The sequence below is a fragment of the Oncorhynchus keta genome, chromosome 28 (genome assembly GCF_023373465.1).
Source record: "Oncorhynchus keta strain PuntledgeMale-10-30-2019 chromosome 28, Oket_V2, whole genome shotgun sequence".
NCBI classification, from domain to species: Eukaryota; Metazoa; Chordata; class Actinopteri; order Salmoniformes; family Salmonidae; genus Oncorhynchus; species Oncorhynchus keta.
The window spans coordinates 65,740,334-65,755,606 of NC_068448.1; the positions used below are offsets into that span (position 1 = coordinate 65,740,334).

General features: G+C 43.9%; 2 protein-coding genes across 3 annotated transcripts; both read left to right on the forward strand.

Moving 5' to 3' along the window:
• Nucleotides 1–1,108: 1,108 nt before the first annotated feature.
• Nucleotides 1,109–10,974, forward strand: c8g (complement component 8, gamma polypeptide). Of its 2 annotated transcripts, XM_035741821.2 has the most exons (7): nucleotides 1,111–1,555; nucleotides 1,699–1,844; nucleotides 7,362–7,432; nucleotides 8,357–8,464; nucleotides 8,712–8,816; nucleotides 8,921–8,956; nucleotides 10,888–10,974. In XM_035741821.2, exons 1-7 carry the CDS (start codon nucleotides 1,376–1,378, stop codon nucleotides 10,905–10,907), a joined length of 666 nt encoding a protein of 221 aa, XP_035597714.2. In that variant the 5' UTR covers nucleotides 1,111–1,375; the 3' UTR covers nucleotides 10,908–10,974. The 2 variants fall into 2 exon arrangements, with proteins under 2 accessions (XP_052339612.1, XP_035597714.2); XM_052483652.1 differs by lacking the exon at nucleotides 8,357–8,464 and having other exon boundaries at nucleotides 1,109–1,555.
• A 791-nt stretch (nucleotides 10,975–11,765) lies between these two features.
• LOC118361688 (lipocalin-like) lies at nucleotides 11,766–13,485 on the forward strand. Its single transcript, XM_035741822.2, has 6 exons — nucleotides 11,766–11,934; nucleotides 12,162–12,301; nucleotides 12,399–12,478; nucleotides 12,552–12,665; nucleotides 13,022–13,123; nucleotides 13,249–13,485. The coding sequence occupies exons 1-6, from the start codon at nucleotides 11,815–11,817 to the stop codon at nucleotides 13,266–13,268; spliced, it is 576 nt and encodes a 191-aa protein (XP_035597715.1). The 5' UTR covers nucleotides 11,766–11,814; the 3' UTR covers nucleotides 13,269–13,485.
• The last annotated feature ends 1,788 nt before the right edge of the window (nucleotides 13,486–15,273 follow it).

The window sequence follows — 15,273 nt, forward strand, 5'->3', positions numbered from 1 at the left end:
TGAAACCATAATTGAACTCTTTGGCCTGAATGCCAAACGTCACATCTGGAGGAAACTTGGCACCATCCCTACGGTGAAGCATGGTGGTGGCAGCATCATGCTGTGGGGATGTTTTCAGCGGCAGGGTGGCTGGGAGACTAGTCAGGATCGAGGCAAAGATGAATGGAGCATTGTTCAGAGCGGTCCTTGATGAAAACTTGCTCCAGAGTGCTCAGGACCTCAGACTAGGGCAAAGATTGTCAGGGGACAATTACATATTTACCTGATGTGTTTGATATTAATAGTAAACAATTATATATTTAACTAAGAGTAAGACTGACCTGCTAATGCTGAGTATTTATGGTGTCCACTCAAGCTTCATTGTTAGGGAAGCTCTCAGCTTCACAACTTAGAGTTTGCAGTCGACAGTTTCATTATTGCAATAATTAATTGATGATTGTTTGAATAATTGTCCAAGTCTCTCTCCAGTAATGAAATTATCACTAGATGGTTCACCTTCCAACAGGACAAAGGCCCGAAGCACACCGCCAAGACAATGCAGGAGTGGCTTCGGGACAAGTCTCTGAATGTCCTTGAGTGGCCCAGCGAGAGCATGGACTTGAACCCGATCAAACATCTCTGGAGAGACCTGAAAAAAGCTGTCCAGTGACACTCCCCATCCAACCTGACAGAGCTTGAGAGAATCTGCAGAGAACAATGGGAGAAATGCCCCAAATACAGGTGTGCCAAGCTTGTAACATCATGCCCAAGAAGACTGGAGAGCCAAAGGTTCCTCAACAAAGTACTGAGTAAAGGGTCTGAATACTTATGTAAATGTGATATATCAGTTGTTTTTTTATATATATTTGCAAAAATTTTCTCCAAACTTGTTTTTGGGGTATTGTGTGTAGATTGAGGAGGATATTTTTTTGTCATCCATTTTAGAATAAGTCGAGGGGTCTTAATACCTGAATGCAATGCAGTTACAACAATGATATCAACATCGCCCCCTCTCTGTCAGAAGCACACACTGCACTGACTGGTATGTCCAGCCCACTGCCAGTAAAGGGCTGTTAATGATAAACACAGCAAGAGGTCATCACCCCCTATGTGTGTGTGCGTGTGTGTGTCAACATTTGTCCAGAAAGAGGCAGCACAGAGAAAGTAAAGGTCGGACACAAGACAGAGGGAATGATAAATCGAGGGAGAAGTGGGTCATTTTTTTCCTTGTCGATGGACATCAGTTCTGGTATTACACTAGACATAATCATTTAGCAGGGATCCAGGAAAAATCAATCAGATTACACTAGCATTGTGATAACAATCTTGTGGGACAGACACAGCAGAAGGAAGAAGCAGAGAGCGGTGTTTGGAGTGTTTTGGGGACAGTGCTAGAATGACTGGGGTGTGGCAGTGTGTTACCATGCTAATGGTGGTGTGTGTGTGTCTATGGGGGTCGGCGGAGGCGATTGGGGTAGCAACGAGCCGACCACGACCCCAGAGGAGACCTCCCAAGAAGCCCAAGGTGAACCCCATTGACGACACCCCCCCAGCTCAGAACATTGACATACAACAGGTAGGTACAGGAGTGTGTGTGTGTGTGTGTGTGTGTGTGTGTGTGTGTGTGTGCAAACATGATCTCACAAATACAGCCAGTGGCAGACGTGCCTTGACGTTGTCAATGTTGAAACCCTGCTGTATCGTGTGTGTGTGTTGTAGATGGGAGGGCCGTGGTACCTGGTCAACGCAGCGTCTAAGTGTAACTTCCTGATGAAGAACGGTCTGAAGGTGGAGGCTACTGTGATGACCCTGACGCCCCCCTCCTCCCAAGACACCACTCTCTCTGTTAGCACTACCACACGCCTGTGAGTTACACTCCTTTCTCTCTGTTAGCACTACCACACGTCTGTGAGTTACACTCCTCTCTCTCTGTTAGCACTACCACACGCCTGTGAGTTACACTCCTTTCTCTCTGTTAGCACTACACACGTCTGTGAGTTACACTCCGCTCTCTCTGTTAGCACTACCACACGTCTGTGAGTTACACTCCTTTGTCTGTTAGCACTACCACACACCTGTGAGTTACACTCCTCTTTCTCTGTTAGCACTACCACATGTCTGTGAGTTACACTCCTCTCTCTCTGTTAGCACTACCACACACCTGTGAGTTACACTCCTCTTTCTCTGTTAGCACAACCACACGTCTGTGAGTAACACTCCTTTGTCTGTTAGCAATACCACATGTCTGTGAGTTACACTCCTCTTTCTCTGTTAGCACAACCACACGTCTGTGAGTTACACTCCTCTCTCTCTGTTAGCACTACCACACACCTGTGAGTTACACTCCTCTCTCTCTGTTAGCACTACCACACGTCTGTGAGTTACACTCCTCTCTCTCTGTTAGCACTACCACATGTCTGTGAGTTACACTCCTTTCTCTGTTAGCACTACCACACGTCTGTGAGTTACACTCCTCTCTCTCTGTTAGCACTACCACACGCCTGTGAGTTACACTCCTTTGTCTTTTAGCACTACCACACGCCTGTGAGTTACACTCCTTTGTCTGTTAGCACTACCACACGCCTGTGAGTTACACTCCTTTGTCTGTTAGCACTACCACACGCCTGTGAGTTACACTCCTCTCCCTCTGTTAGCACTACCACATGTCTGTGAGTTACACTCCTTTCTCTGTTAGCACTACCACACGTCTGTGAGTTACACTCCTCTCTCTCTGTTAGCACTACCACATGCCTGTGAGTTACACTCCTTTGTCTTTTAGCACTACCACACGCCTGTGAGTTACACTCCTTTGTCTGTTAGCACTACCACACGCCTGTGAGTTACACTCCTTTCTCTGTTAGCACTACCACACGCCTGTGAGTTACAGTCCTTTGTCTGTTAGCACTACCACACGTCTATGAGTTACACTCCTTTCTCTCTGTTAGCACTACCACACGCCTGTGAGTTACGGTCCTTTCTCTGTTAGCACTACCACACGTCTGTGAGTTACACTCCTCTCTCTCTGTTAGCACTACCACACGCCTGTGAGTTACACTCCTTTCTCTCTGTTAGCACTACCACACGTCTGTGAGTTACACTCCTCTCTCTCTGTTAGCACTACACACGTCTGTGAGTTACACTCCGCTCTCTCTGTTAGCACTACCACACGTCTGTGAGTTACACTCCTCTCTCTCTGTTAGCACTACACACGTCTGTGAGTTACACTCCTTTGTCTGTTAGCACTACCACACGCCTGTCAGTTACACTCCTCTCTCTCTCTGTTAGCACTACCACACGTCTGTGAGTTACACTCCTCTCTCTCTGTTAGCACAACCACATGTCTGTGAGTTACTCTCCTATCTGTGTTAGCACTACCACACGTCTGTGAGTTACACTCCTTTGTCTGTTAGCACTACCACACACCTGTGAGTTACACTCCTCTTTCTCTGTTAGCACTACCACATGTCTGTGAGTTACACTCCTCTCTCTCTGTTAGCACTACCACACACCTGTGAGTTACACTCCTCTTCTCTGTTAGCACAACCACACGTCTGTGAGTAACACTCCTTTGTCTGTTAGCAATACCACATGTCTGTGAGTTACACTCCTCTTTCTCTGTTAGCACAACCACACGTCTGTGAGTTACACTCCTCTCTCTCTGTTAGCACTACCACACACCTGTGAGTTACACTCCTCTCTCTCTGTTAGCACTACCACACGTCTGTGAGTTACACTCCTCTCTCTCTGTTAGCACTACCACATGTCTGTGAGTTACACTCCTTTCTCTGTTAGCACTACCACACGTCTGTGAGTTACACTCCTCTCTCTCTGTTAGCACTACCACACGCCTGTGAGTTACACTCCTTTGTCTTTTAGCACTACCACACGCCTGTGAGTTACACTCCTTTGTCTGTTAGCACTACCACACGCCTGTGAGTTACACTCCTTTGTCTGTTAGCACTACCACACGCCTGTGAGTTACACTCCTCTCCCTCTGTTAGCACTACCACATGTCTGTGAGTTACACTCCTTTCTCTGTTAGCACTACCACACGTCTGTGAGTTACACTCCTCTCTCTCTGTTAGCACTACCACACGCCTGTGAGTTACACTCCTTTGTCTTTTAGCACTACCACACGCCTGTGAGTTACACTCCTTTGTCTGTTAGCACTACCACACGCCTGTGAGTTACACTCCTTTGTCTGTTAGCACTACCACACGCCTGTGAGTTACACTCCTTTGTCTGTTAGCACTACCACACGCCTGTGAGTTACACTCCTTTGTCTGTTAGCACTACCACAGGCCTGTGAGTTACACTCCTTTGTCTCTTAGCACTACCACACACCTGTGAGTTACACTCCTCTTTCTCTGTTAAAGCACTACCACACGCCTGTGAGTTACAGTCCTTTGTCTGTTAGCACTACCACACGTCTGTGAGTTACACTCCTCTCTCTCTGTTAGCACTACCACACGCCTGTGAGTTACACTACCTCTCTGTTAGCACTACCACACGTCTGTGAGTTACACTCCTCTCTCTCTGTTAGCACTACCACACGTCTGTGAGTTACACTCCTCTCTCTCTGTTAGCACTACCACACGTCTGTGAGTTACACTCCTCTCTCTCTGTTAGCACTACCACACATCTGTGAGTTACACTCCTCTCTCTCTGTTAGCACTACGACACGTCTGTGAGTTACACTCCTCTCTCTCTATTAGCACTACCACACGTCTGTGAGTTACACTCCTCTCTCTCTGTTAGCACTACCACATGTCTGTGAGTTACACTCCTTTCTCTGTTAGCAGTACCACACGTCTGTGAGTTACACTCCTCTCTCTCTGTTAGCACTACCACATGTCTGTCAGTTACACTCCTCCCTCTCTGTTAGCACTACCACACGCCTGTGAGTTACACTCCTCTCTCTCTGTTAGCACTACCACATGTCTGTGAGTTACACTCCTCCCTCTCTGTTAGCACTACCACACGCCTGTGAGTTACACTCGTTTGTCTGTTAGCACTACCACACACCTGTGAGTTACACTCCTTTGTCTGTTAGCACTACCACACACCTGTGAGTTACACTCCTCTTTCTCTGTTAAAGCACTACCACACGCCTGTGAGTTACAGTCCTTTGTCTGTTAGCACTACCACACGTCTGTGAGTTACACTCCTCTCTCTCTGTTAGCACTACCACACGTCTGTGAGTTACACTCCTCTCTCTCTGTTAGCACTACCACACGTCTGTGAGTTACACTCCTCTCTCTCTGTTAGCACTACCACACGTCTGTGAGTTACAATCCTCTCTCTCTGTTAGCACTACCACACGTCTGTGAGTTACACTCCTCTCTCTCTGTTAGCACTACCACACGTCTGTGAGTTACACTCCTCCCTCTCTGTTAGCACTACCACACGCCTGTGAGTAACACTCCTCCCTCTCTGTTAGCACTACCACACGCCTGTGAGTAACACTCCTTTGTCTGTTAGCACTACCACACGTCTGTGAGTTACACTCCTCTCCCTCTGTTAGCACTACCACATGTCTGTGAGTTACACTCCTTTCTCTGTTAGCACTACCACACGTCTGTGAGTTACACTCCTCTCTCTCTGTTAGCACTACCACATGTCTGTGAGTTACACTCCTTTGTCTGTTAGCACTGCCACACGCCTGTGAGTTACACTCCCTCTCTGTTAGCACTACCACACGTCTGTGAGTTACACTCCTCTTTCTCTGTTAAAGCACTACCACACGCCTGTGAGTTACACTCCTTTGTCTGTTAGCACTACCACACGTCTGTGAGTTACACTCCTTTCTCTCTGTTAGCACTACCACACGCCTGTGAGTTACACTCCTTTGTCTGTTAGCACTGCCACACGCCTGTGAGTTACACTCCCTCTCTGTTAGCACTGCCACACGCCTGTGAGTTACACTCCCTCTCTGTTAGCACTACCACACGCCTGTGAGTTACACTCCCTCTCTGTTAGCACTGCCACACGCCTGTGAGTTACACTCCCTCTCTGTTAGCACTACCACACGTCTGTGAGTTACACTCAGTGTTATTTCAAGTGCTATATTATCAGCTTTGTAAAGTGTTTTAGCAATTTTAAAGTAGTTGTAGTATGAATAGTGGGGGAAGATAAATAGACAGATAAATATAGGTGGTATTCATAATGGTGTTTGTTCTCCACTGGTTGCCCTTTTCTCATGGCAATGGGCCACAAATTATGCTACAGTGATCTCACAGTGCAATATTTCGCCTAACAGTTATGGGAGTTTATCAATATTTGATTTTTTTCAAATTCTTTGTGGGTCTGTGTGATCTGTGGAAAAAGTGTTTCTCTAATGTGGTTAAACATTTGTCAGGAGGTTAGGAATAGTGGCTCAGTTTGCAACTCATTTTGTGGACAGTGGTCACATGTCTTCTGTTGAGAGCCAGGTCTGCCTATGGCTACCTCTCTCAATAACAAGGCTATGCTCACTGAGTCTGTACATAGTCAAGGATGTTCTTTGTTTTGGGTGTCACGGTGGTCAGATATTCTGCCACTATGTACTCTCTGTTAAGGGCCAGATACCATTCTCACTGCTCTGTTTTTTTGGTTGATTCTTTCCAGTGTCATTGTTAGCTTTTTGCTTTCTCATTATTTGGTGTGGTCTGATTGTGTTGCTGTCCTGGGGCTCTGTGGGGTCTGTTTGTATTTGTGAACAGAGCCCTAGTGTGTATGCATCGCTTCCTTTTAGGTGGTTGTAGAATTTAACAACTATTTTCTGGATTTGGATAACTAGCGGGTATAGTCCTAATTCTGCTCTGCTTGTACACAAAGTATATTTTTGCAGCATTCTGCTTCTGTTGCTCACTCTCTCACTCTCTTTCCATATCTCTTTCTTTCTCTCTCGCTCTCTCTCTCTTTGCACCCTCTTTCACGCTCTTCCTTCCTTTTGCTCTTCAAGTCCTTTCTTTCGGAGAGTACCCAAGTCTACCACCAGAGAGCACTCTCTCTCGCTATCTACGTCTTATCTCTTCACATTCTCTCTCAGCTTTCTCTCTCCTTTTCTCTCATGTCAAGTCAAACTTACTCAAAGTGTCAGTAAACACAGTAAACTACACCACTCCACAACATTTTTTACCTGACAAAGACAGTCTTGGCTCTATCGACATTGTTCCTATACTGGGGAACTGAACATGTTATGCCTGTTTTGACTTGTTATATAATTAATCTGGCTGAACCAGAGGAAATAGTTGGTTGTGCAAGTTGCAACCCCCCCACACACACACACACACTCACACTCACACACACACACACAAACAGTCTTATGCAATGTTAAAGCTACCTGAGTAGATAACTCCGCTGATCTGTCTAACTTTTTTGTCCCCTCCCCCCTCCCCCAGTAACCACCAGTGTTGGGAGATCCTGCAGGCGTACACCATCACCCCCACCCCAGGACGCCTTGTACTCAATGGTAAGAGTCCTGTCACACACAGAGACATGCCTTACAGCCCTGTTAACTGCTATAGACACCCTTCTTCACTCTGCCTTCGCCTCCTCCACCCGGCAGTCTCCTGCAACTATATCTCTGAGAGCACTGCTTTGTCTCTTTAAAATTGCAGCTGGAACCCCTTGTCCCCAACATTCCACTGCTCTAAACTGATTGGCTTTTCATTCATAGTATGCAAATCTGATAGGTGAGAATTGTCTTCTAATTGAATGATTAGAATATTCTGCCCTGAAACATATAATTGTATGGAATTGATTAGAATGAATACAATTATAATCAATAAATGTGTGGTCCTAGTTCAGAATTAGGGTAGAACAATATGTCTTTATGGTATTTTAAACACAGACTGTCTGAGCTTAGGAGAGAACAGGGAGTACGTGTCAAGAACAAGGTCACAAAACTCTGGCGGCTGGGTAGCAGGGCGTGTGCGTGTGTGCATGTGCGTGTGTGCGTGTGTGCGTGTGTGCGTGTGTGCGTGTGTGTGGGCGTGAGAAGTCAGTATAAAATGAATTGTTTTGTGTTCTTGACTTTGGAACGTTCTCTGAATAAACTGTACTAACCTTTTGTATAAACTGAGTCTTTGACTAATTATTATTATACCCATGGTCTTACAAACCTCGGGGATTGGTCAGAGCTATTGATTGATTGTGAATTGATTGGTCAGAGCTAATCATTGGGATTGTAAATTCTCTTATCAAAATCACACGTTATAGTCTGGGAATAATCACTGTGATATATTTACTATGTGTGTTTCAAAGGAACACCAGAGGAGAATCTATGTTCATATTCAAATGACATTAGTTGAGAATGAGGTGCAAATTTGATCTTGTGTCAAAGTTATTGATATTACTGTGTTATTATTGTTAACTATTATTGTTTTCCATGTAGGTAGTAGACCGTTGCTGAACACTGATATAGTGATTGGAGAGTCAGACTATAGCTCCTACGCTGTGTTTTACTACCAGAAACAGGGACAGCTCACCATGAAGCTCTACGGTCAGTCTGCGGCCTGCATGCTGCCAACCTGATTGATACCCTGTCGTAACAACATGCAAGCCAACACTATCGGACAATATATCGGTTTGAAGCCAGGTCTTCTGAGCACGACAAGACTCTGTTAGCCAGCAGAGCTAAAGCCTAGGCATTACTTCTGGGAGATATGGTTCACCAAACCACATTTAGTAAACATTCATGTTGAAGTCACTGAGAATGTTTCAAGAAGGCTGTTGTGTTTTCTCTACAGGCAGATCCAAGGACACCCTTTCAGAAGCCATCTTGGATAAGTTTGAGGACCTGGCTGAGAAAAGGGGCCTGGGATTGGCCTATGTGTTTGCTTTCCCCAACTACAGTAGGAACTTCCCTATCATAACTCACACACACAGCCTGCCATAACTACATCTCTACCACAGCCTGCATACATACTTAAAATGAAATTGTTTCCAATCTGTACAGGTCACTGCGAGTCTGTGGACAAGGACCATGTGATCAGTGAGTATAAAATTTCAAACATTTGTTAAACCATTTATGTGGGGCATCGTGGACCTACAATGGCAAAATAAAGGAATTGTCCAAATATAGACTACATCAATATAAATGTAGACGCTTCAGAATCAACTGTTGTAGAAGGACAAGAACCAGCTGGCTGAGGTTACTTATTTTTATTTTGGGCTGCCGAGGGGCACAGCAGTCTAAAGCACTCCATCTCAGTGCTACAGACCCTGATTCGATTCCAGGCTGTATCACAACCGGCCGTGATTGGGACTCCCATAGGGCTGCGCACAATTGCCCCAGTGTCGTTGGGTTAGGGTTTGGCCGGGGTAGGCCGTCATTGTAAATAATAATTTATTCTTAACTGACTTGCCTAGTTAAATAAAAAATGTAAATAAAACAAGAATCCTAAACCACCCCTTCAAGCTTACCAACAAGCTTGGGGCCCTCGGTTGGCATGTGTTGGTGATAAAACTCAGAGGGTGACATCCAGAGAGTGACAAAGTAATCAATAAACTAATCAAATTCGGAACATACTTGTGACTTGAATAATGTAATGATGTTTAAATAATAAAACAAGCATGAAATTAAATGAACAAATCCCCCCCAGTCGTTTTACAAGATATAAACCCCAGTAAAGTAAAATATTTTATTTAGGAATTATTTCACGTTACTACATGCGTCAAGTCATGAAACCAGACAAACAAATACACGTGGCATATAATTAGGCATGAAGCGCCATTATTTTGTATTAAATGTCCAATACAGCCCTTTTTATCTCAATATCAAATTATTTACTGGTAAAAATTAAGTACCTTACTGTGATTGTTTTCAATTAAAATGGTACAAAAATAAACAAAAATATATTCTTAGCTAAGTGCAATTTCTCAAGCAAGACTTTTGCTAGGACTGTCTGGGAGTGATCTGAGTGGGCAGGGGAGAACTGAAAATGACCTGTTATTGGCAGAGAGGTTCGGAACTTTCTTTCTTGGTCTTTTAAATAATGGTGATGTCACCATGCAGGCCAAAACTCTATTCCACCAAAACTGGCTGAAATTTCAAGCTTTTCAAACTGCTCTTGTACAAAAAGGGCATTATCACAATTTCACAGTATTATTACAACATAGTGTGGAAATATAGAGTACCAGTCAAAAGTTTGGACACACCTACCCATTCAAGGGTTTGTCTTTATTGTTGCTATTTTCTACATTGTATAATAATAGTGAAGACATCAAACTATGGAATCATGTAGTAACCAAAAACTTGGTAAACAAATTTAAATATATTTTATATGTAACACTTTTTGTTACTACATGATTCCACATGTGTTATTTCATAGTTTTGATGTCTTCACTATTATTCTACAATGTAGAAAATAGCAATAATAAAGACAAACCCTTGAATGAGTAGGTGTGTCCAAAAATTTGACTGGTACTGTATATATAAAACACAGGAAATCACGTTTTTGACTGCACTGGGCCTTTAAATTGGCAAACTCCAAACAGGCTATCACAGTGCATGTCGGGACAGCACTTTGCTATGAAGGCTGCAGCCTAATTAGCCCATACACCCTCTATGATTTTCACTCCCTCATCTCTGGTAGACTCGGAGCAAATGGAGAGAGGCAAAGGGAAGGGAGTGATTTGGGATTCGGACAGATGCAGATTGGTGGAATGGCATCCAACCCCCTTTAACTTTGAAAAAAACATCACGTTTACTCCTTTGCAGGGCATGTGGAAATGTACTTGCACAACGGTCAGTTAGATAAATTGTGTTAACAAGTTTACCTAACTGTTTTGAAAACGCGACTGCAAATCTATAGTATAGAAACATATTTGCATAAATAAATGGGCATGTTTATTTTTCTCTAACTTAATTCACTTCGTATAGTTTGAGTTTATTTCTGAGCTTGTTTCATCTCTCCTTCCCAGACTGCGTGCCAATATGTTGAGGAAGATTCCAAGACCCTGTATTCTGACTGCTCAGCAATACAGGGCATAATAAAATGATTGAATTGATTATGTGTGCGTGTTTTTTGTACTCACTACTGAATCTCCTCTCTGGATAGGCCTACTTAGGGGGGTTCTCTCGCATGCTAATGAGTCCCAGATGTAGCCTGGAGGGCCAGGGGGTTTAGTTACAAAACGGAGGTCTGCAAATCCCTAGCCCCATCCTAAACATCCCAGAGAGAGGCTGTGTACACGTGTGTGTATTATGTAACCAACTCCCTGCCTACAAGACTCTGCCTGCCTCCTTCAGAACAAAGAGAGTTCAGGGCCATTATGTATCCCTCAAAGTTATGTATCTTTCAGACCTCAGCTGTATGTATACTTTAGGAGGAATTCACCCCAAACCCCAACATGACTTTAGACCTCTGTGAACCCATGTTCTGTCCTGCAAACTGTTACATTTACTTACTAGTTTTACAACTCACATCTTGCAAGCATGCAGCCCTCGGTGGTAACTGCTTTACCGGCTCACTCTGAGGACACTGTGTGTATGTGTCAGTGCATGCATATTTGTGCATGTGTGTACATACTCATGTGTCTTCATGCTTACATATGCATTTCATAGTGGAGGTGGTAGTAATCAGGAATAAGAGTTGTCTGAATAAATAGTCCTATCATTGTGGGGGGGATGAGAGGGATAAATCATTCTGCTTACAGAGTAGACCCCCCCCCCTCCTCCATGTGGAGTTGTGTAAGAGTGACATTTACATATCTTTGTGGGATGGAGAGGGGTGGGACTAACTACTGGAGCCAAGGGGTTAGGAAAGGGGAGGTGTAGAGGAGGGGTGGGGTGGTACAAGCTGGAGGATATAAGGACATTCACTCTCTCCTCACACACACCCTGGAGAGATGATCAGTCGCACACACCGATCTGTAACCATGATGCTGAGGATGCTGGGTGTTCTGCTGTGCGCTGCGCTGGTCGCCTGCATCGACGTCGTGCCCCAGAAAGACTTCAACCTGGAGAAGGTAAGAGAGAGAAAGAGGGCAACAGAAAAACATACTGAGAGAACAAATGAGATCGAGAAAGTGCAGCTGAGAGAAGTTGTACAAGAGATTCTGAGGTTTAATGGGGTCAGAGAAGAACATAGTACACAGTGTAATCTGCAATGACTATGGAATCAATTTGAATTGTGAGAATGAATGATATGTCGTTCTTATTCTGTTTCTAACTATATCGTTCTCACGCTCACCAGATGGCTGGTAGGTGGTGGATTGTGGGCTTTGCCACCAATGCCCATTGGTTTGTGAGCCATAAGGCTGACATGAAGATGGGCACTTCCGTGATGCTGCCCACCGCCGGAGGAGACCTAGACCTCACCTACACCAACCTGAAGTCAGTGTGTGTGAGAGCACATTGTGTGTGTGTGTGTGTGTGCGTGGGCGTGTGTTTGTCTATAGAACTCACACTGACTCTGCTCTTTCTCTCTCAGCGCTGATGGTACTTGCTGGAGGATGACACATCTTGCCAAGAAGACTGACATCCCAGGCCGCTTCACCTTCACCAGCCAGCGTGAGTATGTGCACGCACGCACACAGTTGACATAAGTCCCCCTCCCTAACTTCTCTCCCCTTCTCCCTCTCAGGTTGGAACAATGAAAATGACATGCGTGTAGTGGCTGTCCAGTATGATGACTTTGCTCTGATCCACACCATCAAGACCAAAAACGGAGTACCTGAGGTGCTCAATAAGCTATACAGTAAGTCTGTCTGTCTGCATTTCTGAAATGAATTGACGCTTTTAAAGATGTTCATGTGTTGTGTGTGTGTAATTGATCAGTTCTTTGGTCTGCGTTTTTAGACTGGTAGTGTTAACTTGGTGTTGTGCTTCTACAGCTGCATTGCTTTGCTGTTTGGGGTTTTATGCTGGGTTTCTGTATAGCACTTTGTGACATTGGCTCATGTAAAAAGGGCTTTATAAATATGATTGATTGATGGTGTTAACCTGGTGGTGTTGTATTAGCCTGGTAGTGTTGTCTTAAGCTGGTGGGGTTGTGTTAACCTGGTTGTGTTGTGTTAACCTGATTGTGTTAACTTGGTGTTGTTGTGGTTGCAGGTCGCACTCCAGAGGTGAGCACAGCACTGCAGCAGAAGTTCATGCAGTTCTCTCTGGATACAGGAATCATCTCCGACAACATCGCTATCCTGCCCAAGAATGGTGTGACATTACACAGCATACATGCAAGATCACACACATATACTTACTGTATGTACAATATTACGACAGTCGCGTGCGCTTCAGTAGAAATAATCTGCTCACTCTTTTCTCCCTCTGTATTGAAGGTGAATGTACCGAGGCATAAAGTGTTTCTTCACTGATCCCCTCGTCGAATCCTCCTCCACGGTTCCACCTCTCCTTTGTCTCTCCATTTCACATCCAAACGCTTCTGCTGGGAGAAGACTGAAACAAGAAACCCCACCCCCTCGATGCACCACTCTTCATCCCTTTTCTACATGTTTTTTACTGCTGATATCTGTTGTTTTGATTTTCTTGTGCTGAAATAAAGAATGTGTAACAACTCAAGTCTAAAAGTTAATGTTAACAATACGTAGGTTACAATTACATAAACCTACCTGCACTACATTAATGTGAAAAGACATTTTAGAAGCCATTCCAGAGGAGAGTCCCAGGTTTTTAATCACAAATGGGACTTCATAAATATACAAGGTTAGAATGATGAGGATAAAGAAAATGTATTTTAAAAGTTAAACAATAGCTGTTCTGTAGCCATTCAGGATCTCAGAATGACAGCAGCTGTACAGTTCCGTGTGACATTCGGTAAAGCAGAGGCTAGAACTAAAAGTTGATTGTATGGCTGAGCTTTCTGTTGTACTCTTCAATTTTGTCATTCAAACTAATAAGGGATCAGACACACCAAGGATACTGACTGGTGAAAGGTACTTAACACCTCTTCCCTGTGTTGGCAATTAACTGTTGTTCACATAGCAAATATCCACCACCGATCCAATAGTCAAAATATTCCAGACCATAAGGTGGTAGTAGCTTGTTTGTCTTGTGCCTGCTGTAGATAGCTAGCAAGATGCACTAATGTTGTTGCTAGTGTTAACTAGCTAGCTAACTAGCTTAACTTTTGGGATAACTGGACAATTAAGGTAAAAGGTAGTCGCTTTTGACCATGGTGTGGGTTGATCACTTCCATAGCAAAATATGACTTCATTAACTGAAATTTAACTAAATTTCATTAGGAATATGATACCAAATAGAAGTAGGATTAGACAGACATATTGTCAACCAATGTCAACCATTAAATGTTAAAATACCTACTAATGACTCAAAATCAATAGCCTGTAAACCTCTATGATCATAGTCTTTCACTAATTGAGATTTTCGAATAGGATGCGTTTTACTCCTCAAAATAAATATAAATATAACAGAATTGCCTTTTTTGATGTTATTAGAAGAAAAAGTGGACTGCCTTGGATAAATGATCCCAGATAAACCATCAGTCTTGGATAAAAGAATACGACTCCAAATTGACATGTCACCTTAATAATAACGCAGCGTGACAGACATCGTAGACAATGTATGATCCCAACGTGGGCAATAACCATCATCCACATGAACACCATATAAGTCTGCACATTAATGATAGCTTCAGCTCTTTGTGCCCCAGTCCTCATCCCAGCACAACTGGTGTTGTGTCCAACATATACTTCTTCATCTGAAACAATATACAAACGATATATGAACTACCCATCACTGCGACCTGTATGCTCTCGTTGGCTGGCCCTCAATACATATCCATCGCCAAGCCCACTGGCTCCAGGTCATCTATAAGTATTTGCTAGGTAAAGCCCTGCCTTATCTCAGCTCACTGGTCACCATAGCAACACCCACCCATAGCACCGCTCCAGCAGGTATATTGCACTGGTCACCCCCAAAGCCAACACTTACTTTGGCCGCCTTTCCTTCCAGTTCTCTGCTGCCAATGACTGGAACAAATTGCAAAAATCACTGAAACTGGAGTCTTATATCTCCCTCTCTAACTTTAAGCATCAGCTGTCTGAGCAGCTTACCGATCACTGTACCTGTACACAGCCAATCTGTAAATAGCACACACACCTCATCCCAATATTATTACTTACCCTCTTGCTCTTTTGCACCCCAGTATCTCTTCTTGCACATCATCATCTGCACATCTATCACTCCAGTATTAATGCTAAATTGTAAATATTTTCACCTCTAGGACCTATTTTATTGCCTTCCTCCCTACTCTTCTACATTTGCACACACTGTACATATATTTTTCTATGTTTATTTTATTTTGTGTTATTGGCTGTACATTT